The 16,204-nt window shown below is 42.9% G+C and overlaps 1 protein-coding gene across 1 annotated transcript in view; it reads right to left on the bottom strand.

The window, feature by feature from the left end:
* The window catches only part of TOP1 (DNA topoisomerase I), a 66,653-nt gene that overhangs the window by 25,332 nt on the left and 25,117 nt on the right, over nucleotides 1-16,204 (bottom strand). The window contains exons 3-5 of the mRNA XM_082292560.1: nucleotides 12,077-12,179; nucleotides 2,368-2,494; nucleotides 1,773-1,831 (exon numbers count right to left, since the gene is read on the bottom strand). Coding sequence (XP_082148686.1) covers nucleotides 1,773-1,831; nucleotides 2,368-2,494; nucleotides 12,077-12,179 — 289 coding nt within the window. The remainder of the gene's footprint in view (nucleotides 1-1,772; nucleotides 1,832-2,367; nucleotides 2,495-12,076; nucleotides 12,180-16,204) is intronic.

The raw sequence follows: 16,204 nt of genomic DNA, 5'->3' as shown, positions 1-16,204 counted from the left end.
CAGTGTGTCCGTGAAGCAGAACAAGCAGTTTGCTCCCTCACAGCTCTAAAGCCACTGCAGTGCTGGAAGATGCAGCTCAGGGGAGATACAAACAAGCTGCTCTACGAAGCCATTTCTGTTGCATCGCCTGTAATTAAGTAAGACACAAGTGTGCAGCACAGCAACAGCTGCAAAACATCTATGGAAAAAAAGGTAACCTATTCTCCCTTTCAGGCAGAAATGTAGAGCTACTGTTTGTAAAGTCCCTAGGAATTCTGTCTATTTTAACATTGTCTATTTTAACACTGAAATATTGCACAATGTTTTATAATGGAAGAAATAAAGTGTGAGTCTGTGAAAAGAAAGGAGCTGTACGACCAAGCTGAACCTTGACTTGCATTGTTTCCAAGACTGTAACACTGTTCATTGTACTAAGTCTTAAGGAAAAATCAAAACCATCTGAGTAAGGACATTTTTCTCTGCAGAACTTGTAAAAGAATATTTCAGCAGGAAAAAAAAAAAATTACTTTACTCTTAGCCAGCATTTGGCCCTGAAGAAGGCACAACTGTGATGGCTCCTTCAGGCTTTTCTCAAACTCATTTAAAAAAACTCTTGGACCTAAGGAGGATTCAGTTATCTTGATATGAGAACATCCAACATCCCTGGTGAGATCAGCACATCATACAACTGTGTTGAACAGCAGAGGGTAGAGACAGTTATTAACTGCCTGCTACACCACAAACACCTAAATGTCACTGCTCTCTTCCTGAGTATTCCCCAAAGGGCCTGGAGATGGCGCCTCTGTCCTGTGCCAAGCCTGACTCCCTCCTTTGTATTTTTAAATAGGAGCAGGGAAATGAAACAGATGTAAGAACTTGTGTCAGAAGGGCACACTCAAAACAAACACAGAATACCTAAAAGGCATGGGCCAGGCAGGTGCCTTCTCCCAACCTCTCTGCATCCACAGAACATAGTGAGACTGGAAGGATTTTGTTTGTTTTGATTTTTAAGTGGATTCATAAACTAAATGAATTCATGAACTGAGTGCTGCTCTTGACTAACAGATATGGATGGATGCATGCATCCACCATACCACACACCTTCAGTAAGTCAGTGGACTTGATTTAGCACCTTAAAAATAACCAATGGCGGGGCTGTAAACAAGTCACAAGAGATCTTGGTTGACTATTAAGAAAAAGTACTCTTCCATCAATTGCTCACTTTAGGTGTTTAAAAAGACTACTTAGCGATGACTGACACAACACTCAAGTCCAGGAGGTTCTATTATTAGCAGGAATTTAGTACTAGAGTAGGACATCTATGCATTTCCTGAAGGTACTTCTGATTTTACATGTCACTCTTGTCGCTCCTCTGCAAAGGCTTCAGGCTGCAGTCACATACAGGACAGACACACAGAGGCAATCTGGACTGGCTTTGCTGGGTCCTGTCTCCAGCAGACTGCCTGCAGGTTCAAGTCCCAATTTTACAACAGAGGTTCTTTCAAACCCAGCTACCAATGTTCCCATAGTTCAGTCTGTCCTCAGGAGAATCCAGCTCCTTAATACTTAGACAAACCTAGGGTAGGCAGGCAGACACCAGGTATTCCACAGCTCCCATCTCCAGTTACTGGGTACACAGATCTACCCATTCTCATAACTGAGAAGAATGTATCTTCTGAAGGGCTTAAGAGTGCCCCAATTTTTTCTCAAGACCAAGTGAGAGGATTCAAACACTGAGCACCTATGAAAAGTCAAACTGCAGCTTTTTGCAGATCATAGACCTGGTTTCTTACCTGGAGAAACCATTTTCCTTTTCCTTCTTTATTTTTATATCACCAGAAGATGACTTCATCTGAAAAACATAAAAAGTAGGAGCTGATTAGCATTTTCCAACACAATGCAGGGTATTTAACTTGCAGAAGGAACTGTGACTGTCTCCATCCCCTGTAGTCCTTAGTGACCTACATGACAGAGAGGCAACATTTTCTGCAAGTCTTAGTCAATTCAGTACTTTTTGGCTCTCCCAATTTCCTCAGCAGATTGGAATTAAGTATATAGTTTGTTCTTGCATGGACTGAATGTGATATGACAGATTCTTCTCCCTTGTCTTTGAACCCAAGCTTGGCGAAGTGAAATGTAACGGGAAAAAATGTGGAGCCAGTGGACACAGCTCACTGTGGAACTGTTTCTATTCACACACCTGCAGATAAAGTCCTTATGAGCTCATATCTAGCACTCCACGAACAAGGTGTCTGGGTTAGCATTGGGATAGTTCTCTCCAGGTTGACAGAAACCTTGAGTACAAGCTACATCTAACCCATCGAGTTTGTACTATTCAGTAGTATAAGCCAGACCCATCCTGTTGTCTCTCCCAGAGGAGACACCCACCTTCTCTTCCTTTCTCTTCTCCTTGTCTTTATCTTTGTGTTTGTCTTTGTGTTTCTCTGAGCTGCCATCTTTGTGTTTGGTTTTCTCCTTGTCTTTGTGTTTCTTTTCCGAGGAATCTTTGTGCTCACTGCAAAACAAGAGAGTGTGTTTGCAGAGGGGAACACAAGGAGATTTGACTAATACAATTTCCAGTGGTAAAGAATCACAGGTTTTGATGATTACAAACCCTAAAAAATAAGGGATCACCTTAACAGGAAGATCTACCACAACCTCCTGTCAGGCATCATCCATTCTCCTCGGGAAGAAGAACAGGAGGGATACCACAAAATCCCAGTTGCCAAGCCTCCACTTCAGGAAACTCCCCATCAGCCTGGACTGCTGAGGAAATCCACAGCTGCTACACTTTAAAGTTCAACACTTTAGGAAGAATTCCCACTGTCTCTGCTTTTCCTCTTTTTCCTAGTCCACATAAAAGGTCACTGGAACAGAGCCGCCAGCCCCGTCAATGCCCGTGTCAGCTTTTGCTCAGACAACAGTTTGTCATTGTAGCAGCTCTCATCTCTGGAACTTAAAGAGAAAACCGCTGATCTCTATTATTCCCAAACAGATGGGAAAACCAGAGCAAACAGGATATGTGATGTCCTTGTGCTTATGCAAAGTCAAACAGAAAAGGCAGGAATAATGCTGCAGTCCTCAGCTGGAGCTGTTGATACCACCACAGCCAGCCCAGCTCTGATGAAACAGCCCCATCCTTTGGGGCAAGAACCCAACAAAGGTTTCCAAGTGAGAGTCTGGTCTGTAGCTACTCTGGTGTTATGATTAGCAGTATTGAGAGTTTAAATACCCAGAATTTTTAGTCAGAACACAGGAGAAAATGCATACAAGAAGAAAATCAACCTTTATTATTCTGTTTCTACCCACTTCTGATTTCTGAGACATTAGGATAAATTTGTATCACATTCTCAAGTTTTTCTTATCAACTAGAAAGACACATGGATGTTTTCAAATGAAAATGAGGTTTCTCATGGAATGACAAGCCTTGAGGCCAGAAATTGAGGCAATACTCTCAGGAGACTCAGAATAGAAACATCAAGGATTAGCAGCAGTGGTGTGGAAGCCAAGCAACAAGCCTAGCAATTCTACAGGCCCTCAATACACACTTAAAAGGTTGTGTGGACTCCCTGAGGTCACCCTGGGCTTTAGCAAGTCAAAGGCATGGTGTAAATCAGCATGGATAGGCACCACCCAGATGCCTTCCTCATCCTGGCTGTTCACACTTTCCCTTCTCAGCACTTGACTCCCATCACTACTGCTCTCTGGGACACACTGTGCTTCCCCTTACAAAGCTTTACTAGAAAAAGGCACTTTCCATGTTTCAGTTATTTCAACACTCAGGTGCAAGCCCAAACCAATCTGGGTGAACACAGACCTGAAAAAGGAGCCAGGAATGCTGATTACAGATTCTTTGAAACTTCTTTTTATAACAAAACCAGACTGCAAAAGGGTTGATGGCTACAAAGAGAGAGCAGGACATCAACCAGTTCCCAGAGCTTGCGTGTGATTAGGAGCAAGGCAATCACAGTCACAAATACACTGACCCACACCCAGCTTACAACTGCAGAGGCAAGCATGGACAAATGGATGTGAACCTGCCAAAGGTCTAAATAATTCAAGCCTAGAGTAGCCTGAATAATAACACTCCAATAAATATACATTGAATAAATTGAATACACACCAGCCATCCAAGTTCAAGCAGCTAAAGCACGAAAATCCACCTCTGAAGGAAATCAGTATATTCACATACTGTGTGGCACTAAGAGACCAGCAGCAAGAGAACCCAGTTTCATTTTAACTCTCCAGCAACCTCTTCATACAAAGCAGTGAAGGCATATCTAAACATGAAAAGGCAACAGGCACTCTAGAAATGCTTGTAGTTAGACACACAGCACCACATGTTGCCTGTGAGCAGACTCAACAACTGCAGACTATTCTTACCCCACAGATCATGTTATGTACGGTGTGCTCAGGACATGCGAGTACAGACACGGAACATCCTGACACTGGATCCTGGAAATCCACGACATGCCTGCTGCTCCTGCTCAGATCTCTCACCCCAGGTTCTGTACCCTGTTTATTCATCAGTATTCCAAGCTCAAGACACCTAGCGAATTTTCCTTTGCTCCAATCAGATTCACTGACTGACTGAAAACACTAATGCTACACATCACTTAAAATTTTTAAACTCAGGAAGGTCTGGAAATTCTGACTTGATACTTTGCACTTGTACCTGTATGCCAGGTACCCCATTTGCCAAAGATTTAAGGTTGACAATTTAAGACGGATCTCAACCTTCATATATTTAAACCAATACTCACAATAATAACATTCGATATCAATAATCAATATTCAACCTTCCTAGATCAATCCAAGCTGTGGATGCCCCATCCCTGCATTCAAGGCTAGGCTGGACAGGGCTTGGACAACCTGGTCTAGTGGAAGGTGTCCCTACCCATGTCACGGTGTGGAATGAGATGAGCTTTAAGGTCCCTTTCAACTCAAACCATTCTGTGATTCTACAATTCAAACATACAAGAAAAATCATAACAAACACACACACAAGGCTCAGACCCATCTTGTTCTTTCCAAGTCTGATTGTGTTTATTTTCTGACTCATTCTTATTTGGTATTAAAATCCTACCTGAAATAACATGTTTTACTCAGACATTAATTTGCATCTTCAAAGCATGATACACACTGCAATTACTGGAGTTAGTGCTCTGAAGAAAAGATCATGGCAGTGGCTTGAGAATTTGGAATAGCAAAAGAGAGAGAAACATTCTGGTTTTCCAAAGCACCATACTCATTCATTCTCACTAGCAGCCAAAAGCACTCGCTTTCAGTATGTGACTGGAACAGCCCTGGGATGTACACAAAGCATGATTAAAAGCAAACTAATAGATGACAATCTAGATCTGCAAAGCTAAGATTGAAACAGAAACAAAATCCCATTGGCCTAGAGAGACACACACATTTGTGTGTGCTGAATGCTTACAAGACTACAGCTGGAATGCTAAAGCCTCTAAAAACTTAGGCTTGTTTAAAAGTAGATGCTCAAATAATATCCCTCTTGAAAGAGAGTAAGTGGCCAGCATTGAAAAGCTGTCATGCAATCTAATCTAAATTTTTCAGCACAGTTTCTCAGATTTTTCAGCATCAGAGCCAGAATCTAGAAGTCGGCTTCCTGACTCAATCTTAGTTGTTGGTTTTAATTAAATTTTTTTATCATAAGACTATCCTTCCCCTTTGCTCTGCAATGAACAATAAATTTCTCACCCAAGCAATGTGGGCTCAGATAACCCAAGGAAACTCTGTCTCCAGTTTCACTCTGCAGCTTCATTTTCCAAAGATCAGCACTGGTGGCTTGGCCCTGAGGTCCTGCTTGCTGCTGCTCCTGGTGACTGGAAGGAATTCCCTAGATAAAAATCTGGTATTGTGTACTTTTCACTCCAATGTTAAAAGAGAGCATAAATTTCTTTCCCTTATGTGTAAGAAGCCTGCTTGTCAGCCCTGTGTGTTTCCAGACACTGGACCACAGCTCTTCAACAGCTCAGCATGAAACTCATGACATGTGCATCAAGGAAGGCTTGTGCCCCTCTTCTCTTGGAGGGATGGAAATCTCCATCTCCCAGAAAAGCTCCCTCGGAAATGAGCCGATAACAAAAGCCTCAAGCAACAATCCTTAGAAGAGGAACTTCTTTTTTTCTCCCAAAGCAAAGTAAGTTGCTCGCATATTAACTGCAGTCAAGCTGAGCTGCTTTGGTCTTTCATTTGGCTCAGATACACATGTGAGCCTACAGTGAACACGATTTAACCACCACACTAATCTCAAAAGAAAAGAGAAGGCAACAGGATGCCATCCTTACCCTGAAGATGGAGTTTCAGCCTTCTATCAGAAAGCTATTTCCAGACAACCCCAAAGCTATTATTAGGAGGGACTGGGAACAATTTAAAGATCAGAAGTCTATCTTCCTGGCCAATTCAAAACTGAAAAAAAAAAAATCACTTTTCTTTAAAGAAACCAAGCAAAATGGTCTCAAGATCACATGCACACTGCTAATTTTATCTTGAATTCATTGTTCAGGGCTCTATGAATCCTTTGTTACCTCTCCTGCACATACCTCTCTGCCAACAAGCCAGCTTGGAGTCATGGAAGTAGGACAGCAAAACCCCTGAAAGACAGAGGGGAGCTTCAGGGGAAGTTAGCCTGAAAACAGGACAACTGGATCATAACAATTGCTCATACCCATCCCTGCTGACAAATTAAGATCTTCCTTCTCAGCTAGACCGCTGCAGTTGCATCACTGCAACAGAACTCAAGAGTTATACCTCTTGAAGGTGTTTAATGCTGAAAAACCTGCACTGTTTGTGTTTTTATAAGGCAACCAAGTGTAGTGGGAGATCCCATTAAAACAGGCAGAACAAGGGATTACAGCATTGACAGGTGTATCATGGTACTACTGGCTTAGTTCAGACCAAGGCCAGGTGAGCACACCTGAAGCACTCCATCCTTTGTGCCAGCTTGCTTACTGCCTTCCATATACAGTTTTACTGTGAACAAGGACATCCAAAGGCTGTGGAGAGCTCAGGCTGAAGCAGATGAAGCAGAAAAGGCATCAGAAGAAGCCATTTCCCCTATAAGCACGGATATATTTGCCAATGAGGATGCCTGCAGGAGAGAGGAGAGGGAGAGGAAGGGAGCCCAGGCACCTGGCAGCAGCTGCTCAGGCCGAGATCACATGGGAAAGTCACAAGTGGAAAGTGTTTCCAAAGAACAGCAGATGTGCAGATCACAGCTTCCTCCTTCAAACTGCAACAGCTTCGCAGTAATTTAACACTGCATTCTTCAGGTGCCATTTATGTACGTTAATAATCCCTTCCCAGGCCCTTTCCATTCCAGCTTCAAAACCACAAGCTGGGAAGGATGCTTTATCTAAAGTGTCTCTTATTTCCTCTCTCTGCTGTAATTAGCTCGTGACAGGGAATCTGCTACTAGCGAGTGCCAGAGCCGGCTGCCATCGGAGCTGTGCCTGCTCGGGAGCTGCTGCAGCACAACTGAAGCGTAAAATAACAGGGAGTTGTGATTTCAGTGCAGCCCAAAACCACGATGGGGACAGGGCACAGGTGACACAGCCCGCGTCTCGTTTGACGCAATACAGTATTAATGGAAACTGTGATCACATCCAGGCTAATGCACACCAAGGAAGAGCTGCCCGTGCAGGGAGCACTTCCAAAGCAGCAGCACCCCAGGGAAGGCCAGGTTTTCAGCTGGCTTGCAGGATATTATGCTGTTAGAGGGTTATCATATGGAATTACAGGGAATGAACATGTGAGCCCCAAAGGTCCTGCTGGGTTTCCAGCAATGCAATAAAACAACCTGGAACCATTCTTCCCAGTGGCGAAAGGAGTCTTTTCACAGATAACAGATCAAGCCTTCAGCAAGAGGAACAAGATGAAAATCTGGACTAACCAACAGCTGATAAAAACTTTAGGAATTAGAACAATATTCACACAGTGAAATGATGATCATGCCTAGCACACGCTTTCCATGGAGAATTAAGAAGACTACTAAAAAGCAAAAATTTTTACTACTGGAAAGCACTGTCACATTAGAAAACTGTTCAAGGTGAACTGTGCACTAAAATGGGGTAGAAAAACAAACCCAGCTGTGCTAGCAAACAGCAGGTGTGAGGTCTTTTAAAAAAATTGCCTTTACCCCTACACTGGGTATCCCTGCCTCTTCCTGCCCCCAATGCACACCATTCCAAGCAGATCAGGATCACATAATAAACCAGAGGAGGTGTGCAAGAAATCTGACCTGAAATTTATCTTCACCCATGGCTAGCAAATGCCCGGAATCTGTGTTTTTCCTAGCAAAACCATAAAATTAGAAGATGCCAGTGAAGATCAGGTCTGTGAATCCTTTCTGTGTTCCATGCCTCGGTTCATCCCAAGCTGTGATCACAAGAGATTTAGCAAATGAAGGAAATATGCAATCTGACAGAAGATTTTCTTCCTGCGGCTCCGGTGCTTGTCACGCTGACAGCACGGCTCAGTGCTGCAGAGCAGCCTCTCCGCTCCCATTCCCTGTCACAGCCAGCCCTGCCCTCCTCAGGCTCCTGGCAGCCCACTCTCCCTGCAGAGAGCCCAGGACACCTGGCAAAGAGACACCTGTTACTGCCAACACTTCCAACCCGCTCCCTAACAAGGCTTGGCTTCAAAGGACCTGTTATTCCATTATTATATGTGGTCCACTTGTCTGAAACACTCAACTCCCACAGATCAGAAACCTACTGCCACATGGGATTTGTTTCGTTTTATTTTTATAACCACTGACATTTATATTTAATGGATGTGTATTAGATTTTTGTTTGGAGACCAGGAAGTATGGGGCTAAAAAAATGATCAAAAAACCACACTTTTTTGGATAGTGATGTGGATTTATTCCTTGATGCAGACCGTTCTTAAGTGGGCTTTGCATTTTCTTTCCTTGAGGGGTGACGGGAAGGTCTGAGGCACACAAATGTTCTCTCCCAGTTTACTACAGCTGTAAATGAGTGGTTAAGACACAGAAGTGTCATCTTGTGAGTGGGAGAGGAGGAAAGCAAGAACCAAAATTAAGAAGTTCTACATACCACTCCACACACTTCTGTCATATGAAATCAGAATTGTCTATTTTAGGTATTTCAGAGACTTATCTTGGCAGTTTAGATCCTTCAAAGTCTGGATACAGGAAACATTTATTCTCCTGTACTGGAGATGTTCTGTCTTCTTGATGCAGGTTTTATTTTAAAAGCTTTTTTTAAGTATAGGACAGGAAATGAAACTGTCAAACGATTACAGACAGACACAAAAACTATCTGCTTCAAACACAACCACACACTGCTCTTAACTGTGCCCAGTGTGCACTGTGCTTCTCAGAATGCAATCAGGGGCTCTTCACACACCACGGATAAAATGTCACAGAGGTACCAATTCAAGTCTCCCAGAAAACAATGGCTTCGATTTCTGCTAAGGCACCATTCAACCTTTTTTGAGAACTACCAAAGATACAGCACAGCTTTTGCAGTAACACAGCAGCTTTTCAGAAATACAGAATGGATTTTGTGAAGATTTACATGCAATTCTAGAAATCTAAGATCAACTTTTCCAAAGGATTAATTTACAGCCTTTTATCAAGTACTTTAAAAATTCTTCATAGAGATAAAAAACATTGAAACCCTCCCCCCCCCCTTACTGTTTCCTTGAGATTTTTTCATTAATTTCTACCAGAATCATGGCTATTTTTCACTTGTTTCTCATTGTCAAAGGAGAAACTTCAGTACAAACAGGTAGGCTTTTTTCCTTCAAACAACGGTCACCTAAAATCGGATTCTCACAGACATAACTTACATTTATGGAATTGCATGGGTGACAACTGAATCAAAGGATTTAGGGAAGAAATGTTTAACTTTCAATTATTTCTATGAGGTTTCGTTACAAGTCTGCTGTTTTTACACAGCAAGAAGCCAGATACCCTGTGCATGACTGAGCCTGAATGGGATAGTGAAGATTTTGGAGAACTCCTAAAGGAGTGATCCAAAGAGGATCACAGGCATGTCCATGTACGTTACCTTCCCAGAGAACCACCTCCAAGACTGAATCTCAAGATTCAGCACTATAATACATCAATTTTTAAGGTGGCAGCTTTGAAAGCAGAGTGTGCACGCAGCCTGGGAGAGCGAAGTCCTCCCTTGCGAAGGAACCTGAGGGGCAAAGCATTACTTGTGCAATGCCTCCTCCAAAATGCCTTGAACAAACTGCCTGCACATGCATGCACTCAGTCATGCCACCCACAGAGAGGGACCTTTTCTGGGACCCCAGGATGCAGCAGATTCTGTGTTCACAGGACACACAAGCACTTAACAGAGACATGAAAACAACTGGGAGCATTAGGCACCGTGCCTAGAAAATGTGATGCGTTTCCCAGAGGGATTTCAAGACAACATGGTAGGGAGGAAGGAAGTACTTCAAGACAAGGCATGATTACATATCACCTCCTGAGCTACACCTCGCAAAACATCGCAGCCATTCTATCTTCTTTCCATTGTTTTGGTATTTACTGTTTGCAAAATCAGCTTCAAGTTATGAACCATAATTAGTTCTTCCAGTTAAAAACACGCTGACCATTTCCAACTCCTACACAAACGAAGTCAAAGCATTAATGAATTTGGGAATTTAAAGACAGTGCTTACATTACTCCTTACAAAAGAATGTGCTCTGCTAAGATTGCAGGAGAATGGTTTTTCAAGTGAAGCAATGAGCATTTGGAAATGTGAGGCAGTCAGTTTTGGGGTGCATGATTATCAGGAAAATGAAAACTAGAAATCAAGGCAATACAGACATGTGAACAAAGGCAAAGAACGTGTCCAAAGTATTTCATCCTTGTTGTGAGAGCCAGCAAATTCAAGTTATTTGGCCTAGGGTTTTTCCCCATCAATCATTTACTTTCAAAAAAAAAAAAAAAAAAAAAAAGACACATTATGGAACAGTAGGCTTGTGCAACTTCTCAAAAGATCACAGAAAATTCAATTCAAGTATGAGCCCAATAAAACAAACCCACTACTCTGCACAGACTCCCTCTTTCATGCTTCTTTTTAATAGGAATCATTGTTAACACAAGCTTTTTTGTTCCTTTTCGGACAGTGCTATCACAGTTGCAGAGCAATTACTTAATACACTCATTTGCCCACAGCATAAACACTGTCTGTCATTCCCAAGTGCCACACCAGAAACTTTTCCTCCAGGAACTGTTTTTTCCAAGTTTTGCTGGCAATGTAGGCTCCATGACACTTGTGTGTCAGTAGTTACGACGGAGAACTCTGAGTAACATCCTGCCTGTGCGTCGTACTCCGCCACACCAAATCATCACACAGACCTCCACATCCCAGTTCTTGCAGCTCACAGCCCAGGCTAGGGAGCAACTGGACCATGGAATTCACCAGCTCAAGAGCTACAGGCTATCACATCAGTGTGGTGACCTGGCAAGTGACTGGCATCAAACACCTTCCCTGTACAGTGGCAGTGTAGTGCATAAATCACATCGGACAAAAGAGCACACGATCCTTTGGAATCCATCTAACCCAGCAAGTTTCCCAGTGCTGCCTCACACAGCTGAGACATTCAGCCACTGTGGTGGCAGGCCAAGGATAGCACCATCATTCTGAGGGACCATCTTTCCAGGCACTTCTAATTATGAGAAGGCTTAGTAGCCACATGGGGGTCACTATGCTAAAGCGGTGGGGGTTTATAGCAGCATGGAAAGAATGCCACATTCCTGACAAATGACTGGAACCACACACAAAAGTTTATGAACAAAAGCAATCAATCTGCATGAAGGTGAGGCTGAGCTAGTTTTCTACACCTTTAGCAACACTAAGCTACAATAATCTTTTATGCATTAGTATCAGCTCACATTTGCAAGATACACAGCTTCAGCCACCCACATGGAAATGCAGGCAATGACAAAAATCAGGCTTAAAGCACCTACACTTATAAAAACCACACTCAAAATGTAGCAATTCCATACTCATTTATTATCAGAGTAATTCTTGTAAGACTGCACATTCAATGGTGTTTTAGCCTATGAAGACTTCATCCACTTTTTCCTCACCTATTACTGTGCTTGGACTTTTCCCGGTCTTTTTCCTTGTCCTTCTTGTGCTCTTTGTGCCGGTGTTCTCGGTCTTTGTGTTTATCTTTGTGTTTGTGAGAATCTGTAAGCAGAGAGGCAAAACAAAAGAAATTAAATTGGGAGAAAACTCCACACCTCCCTCGTGAACCTCTGCATTTTCCCCCACCGCATTCTAGTATTTCTGTGATTCAAAATTTTTAACAAAAATCTTGGTTTCAGAGGTCCTAAATGGATTCATTGTTCCTGCAGCACAAGTTAATTCATCTTGGCAACAGCTGCATTTACATGGTCTTTAGTTCAACGACCTTTAAATGCTTTTTAGACCCTGAAGAAATGCAATCCTTCCATTAACTAGGTACCTATGGATACAGCAAGTTCAACCTTATTTGGCACACGGGCAGCCTGGCTTCCTATGCCTCCCAAGCATTCTTGTTGAATACACAGAAAGGATGTAGGAACAAAGCATAAAGCTGAGGCGTTAGGCCTGTTGAATCCCAAAATTTAAGATTTCTGCTTCCACAAGTCTTTAATCTTGACAAAGCATCCCTCCCTTCTCCCTGCTCTGAATTAAAACCATTTTATTCTTATCCCCAACAGTACATACTGTGACAAGCAGAAAGCAAGGAAAATGGGGAGTAATGGCAGAAGATGAAAAGAAAGGGTGAAAAGAAGAGGAGCGAGAATTCTCTCCTCCTGCTTCTCTATCACAGGACACATTTACCTCCCTCCGATAGCAGCCCCACCAAGAAAATCCAACCTGACAGCTGTAATGAGCTGTGTTGGTGGTCACCCACCTACACAGGTCAGGGTTGGTCCCAATTATGCGACAGGTCAGAAATGGGAGCTGGCACTCAAGTGACTCTATGGGAAAACAGTAATTTTACTGCTATCAGTTCCTACTCTGAGTGACACTTCCCATCCTCAGTGACAACTGTGCTGTACAATGAAGTCCTTTAAAGCACCAAGGCAATGAATTCAGCAGACAAAAAGAGCAACATAGTTGAATTGTAAATAAACCCATTTACAAGCATTTTTTTACAAGTATATTAAAAAGAAGCTGAGGCTGAACTAGCACCTCAAAACCACCTCAAAAGGCCATTTACAGTCAAGGTCAGTGTGATGGGAGGAATGTGTGCAATACCCGAAGACTCCCCCCAGGTTTTGTTTTAACATGCTACTCAAAAGTAACCAAAGTTAAGCAGATTCTTCAGCAAACCTAAAAGCTGTGCTGACTTTGGCAACTGTTTTTCAGATACCAGTGCTAGAATTTCCACCAGAGATCTTGGATGTAAGGTATTAATGCTTAATTAATTGTAAAGATGCTACCATGCCTCTAAAAAGAATCCTATCCCTGCACTAAGAATAGGAAACTGCAACAAAAGGATTTTGTGACTTTCACAGTCACATGGCAAATGCACTGCAGAGCCAGGAACAAAACCTCATCCTCCTGACTCCAAGTCTTTCGCCACAAATTCATTTTTCTCCTTAAATGACACCAGCTCTTATAACCTCAACATTCAGATGGATTTAGAAGAAACATTCCCACAGAACATGATTTTAACCTACTGCTTTCTGTAACTTCAGGGTTTGCTTTCAGACACCTGCAGAAAGACAACATAAATCAACGTGGGAATGCTGACATTCAAGCCTCCCAGTTCTGCACCTTTCCTCCATCCTCCTGAACTAGGCGATGTTTCCTAGTGCTCTGGCACACACAGTGCACCATTTCAATCACAGGACTTAGTTTTCTGTGTTGTGATACACAGGCACGTGGCAGGTTATGTGGAACATTTGGTGTTACAGCATAAAGCACCCAAGAGCTTTTGAGTACCTAAAGAGCAAAATCTCTTTCGCAGCAGGCAGAGTCTGCAGGCATCTCTCGCAAACTGTGTGGGGACCGGACACCCACACACTCTGAACTGCAGAGAAGCAATTTCTCCGAGCCCTTCTTCCCACCAGGACAACACACATTTCACTGGCAAAAATGTTTTCGCAGTGCGTTTCACACTTATGATTCTTCAGTTCAGCCAGGAGCTGGAAGCTCTGGCTGTTTGCAAACTGCCTGGGGTTTATTCCACAGAGGGTTTACTCACTGATTCCCACAGCCCCGGCTGCAGCAAACAGCAGCTATTTACACTTGATGAATAGGTAAATTGCGAGAGAAACCAGCGTGATGCTGTACACAGAGCTAAGTACAGTCACTGTATAGCACACACAACAATCAATTTTTCCTATCGACCAATCAATGGAAAACGTGTGTGACTGTGCTCGGTGCTACTCTCTTTAAGAACTTAGAGCCACGCAATGACTTTTCACCAAGAAAAGCAGGAAACAGAACAGTTTACCTTGATCACCAGATTTCATTGCAGCTAAATTGTGCTTTACAGCTGAAATGAATATTTACTCTTGGAAAGCAGTTCCAGGGATATACCCTAGAACTGCTGGAGCTGGGTATCTGTTTCCTCAACCCTTGGCTGTACTTACAATGATTTGGTATTTTCAGACAATTAAAACCCAGTACTGCAGCAAAAAAAAACCCACAAAAGCTTGACCAGTTAAACTAGCTCTGCTTGCTAGGATTTGTTGCCAGACAGCTTTTCTTTACTGTCTACCAAGGGACTGCTAACAGGAACGTCTTCCACAGAGCTGTTCTGGCTCAAAGGCTGGGGAACGACAGGTCCCACGCATGGCTCAAAAGGAGAAGACAAAAGATGTCAAGGCAGAGCTACCTGGTGTCTCTCAATATGAACAACACTTCAAATTTAGTGCTTCCATGGAGGTCTACCTCCCAGGCATATCTCCTAAGGATTAAATTATTCTGGAATATTTGCCTAGTATTCAAACTCCACGGTGCTGCTTTCTGACACAATGGCATGAGGCAGGTTAAGAATGAAGACTTCAAAAGAGTTTATTAAATAGTCTTGAACTGACATATGCATGTCCTCAGAAGGCATTAAAGCTCTTGGTCTTTCTTTTTTTGTTGAGGGTGGAACTGGATGAAATTCAGGAGACTGGGTCATTAAAAAGCACAGGATTCTTTTTTTTGGCATTGTACACAAAAATGCTTTGTTCCAGACTGGCTTTATCTAGGGGTCCAAGCCAATGGTTATTTGGTGGCTGACATGAAACAAGTTAAAGCCATTTCACTCCCATTTGTGTAGCCACTTCCCCAGAACCAGTGCAGCATCACCTCCGACTGAACTACACAGGCAACAGGTGAACGAGTTGGGAACGGGGCCACGTCACTCCAAGCCTCATCAGCACACAGGCAATCAATGGGAAGTGCTCCTGTCTGTAATGTATCATCCTCAATATATTTAGCATATTGATTCCTAGAAGAATCTTCCAGCCTCCAGTAACTCTCTCCCAGCTTGCTGCTGATTAGCAGTTGACTAAGTCAGCCTCACATCAGCTACGGAAAAGAGGTCTGACATTATCACACATTCAGATTTGTTTCCTGCCTTTTATGTCTTCCATTAAGTATGTCTGTTCCCTCTAACACTAAACAAGGAGATAAATACTATTCTTTCTCCAAGACCATTAGCAAAATGCACTGTCTACTGTGAGCAAAGTTTAAACCCCCAAAAGCTTGTGTGATATTTAAATATTTCTGAAAATGCAAAGTCTCTCTCTTCAGCACAAGGTTACAGCGGGGACAGGGGTTATGCTCACTGGGCAAGGATCCATTATCCCTGAGGCCTTCCCTTCAGTATCCTCTAACCCAAACAGAGCTTTTGGCATCTCTTCTGTTCTAGAAAGCTTGATGTCTCTGGCACTGGATCTCTGTCTGTTAATGCTGAGCCTGGTATGTCTCCAAAAGATTACCACAGTCCCTGTACTATTCCTGCCATTCCCCTGTACCTCAAACAAATCACGAGCAGCTCTGCATTTTTGTAGGGTTGATTCATCTTTTAACTCTGTTAGATTACAAGGACGCTGATTTAAGGATGGGAAATTCTAAGCACTTTTGGTCTGTGGCTCTGTGTTGTTCCCCCCTCCGCCTTCGTTCCAGCGCTGAGTCCCTGGGGAAAGGCTGAGTCATAACCCTATTTGCAATACTTGTATATGTGTCTGCCTGGAACAGGGCAGTTTTACTCTTTATCCAGG

Source organism: Coloeus monedula (assembly GCF_965178545.1).
Source record: "Coloeus monedula genome assembly, chromosome: 17".
NCBI lineage: Eukaryota > Metazoa > Chordata > Aves > Passeriformes > Corvidae > Coloeus > Coloeus monedula.
This window is presented reverse-complemented; position numbering and strand designations above follow the sequence as displayed.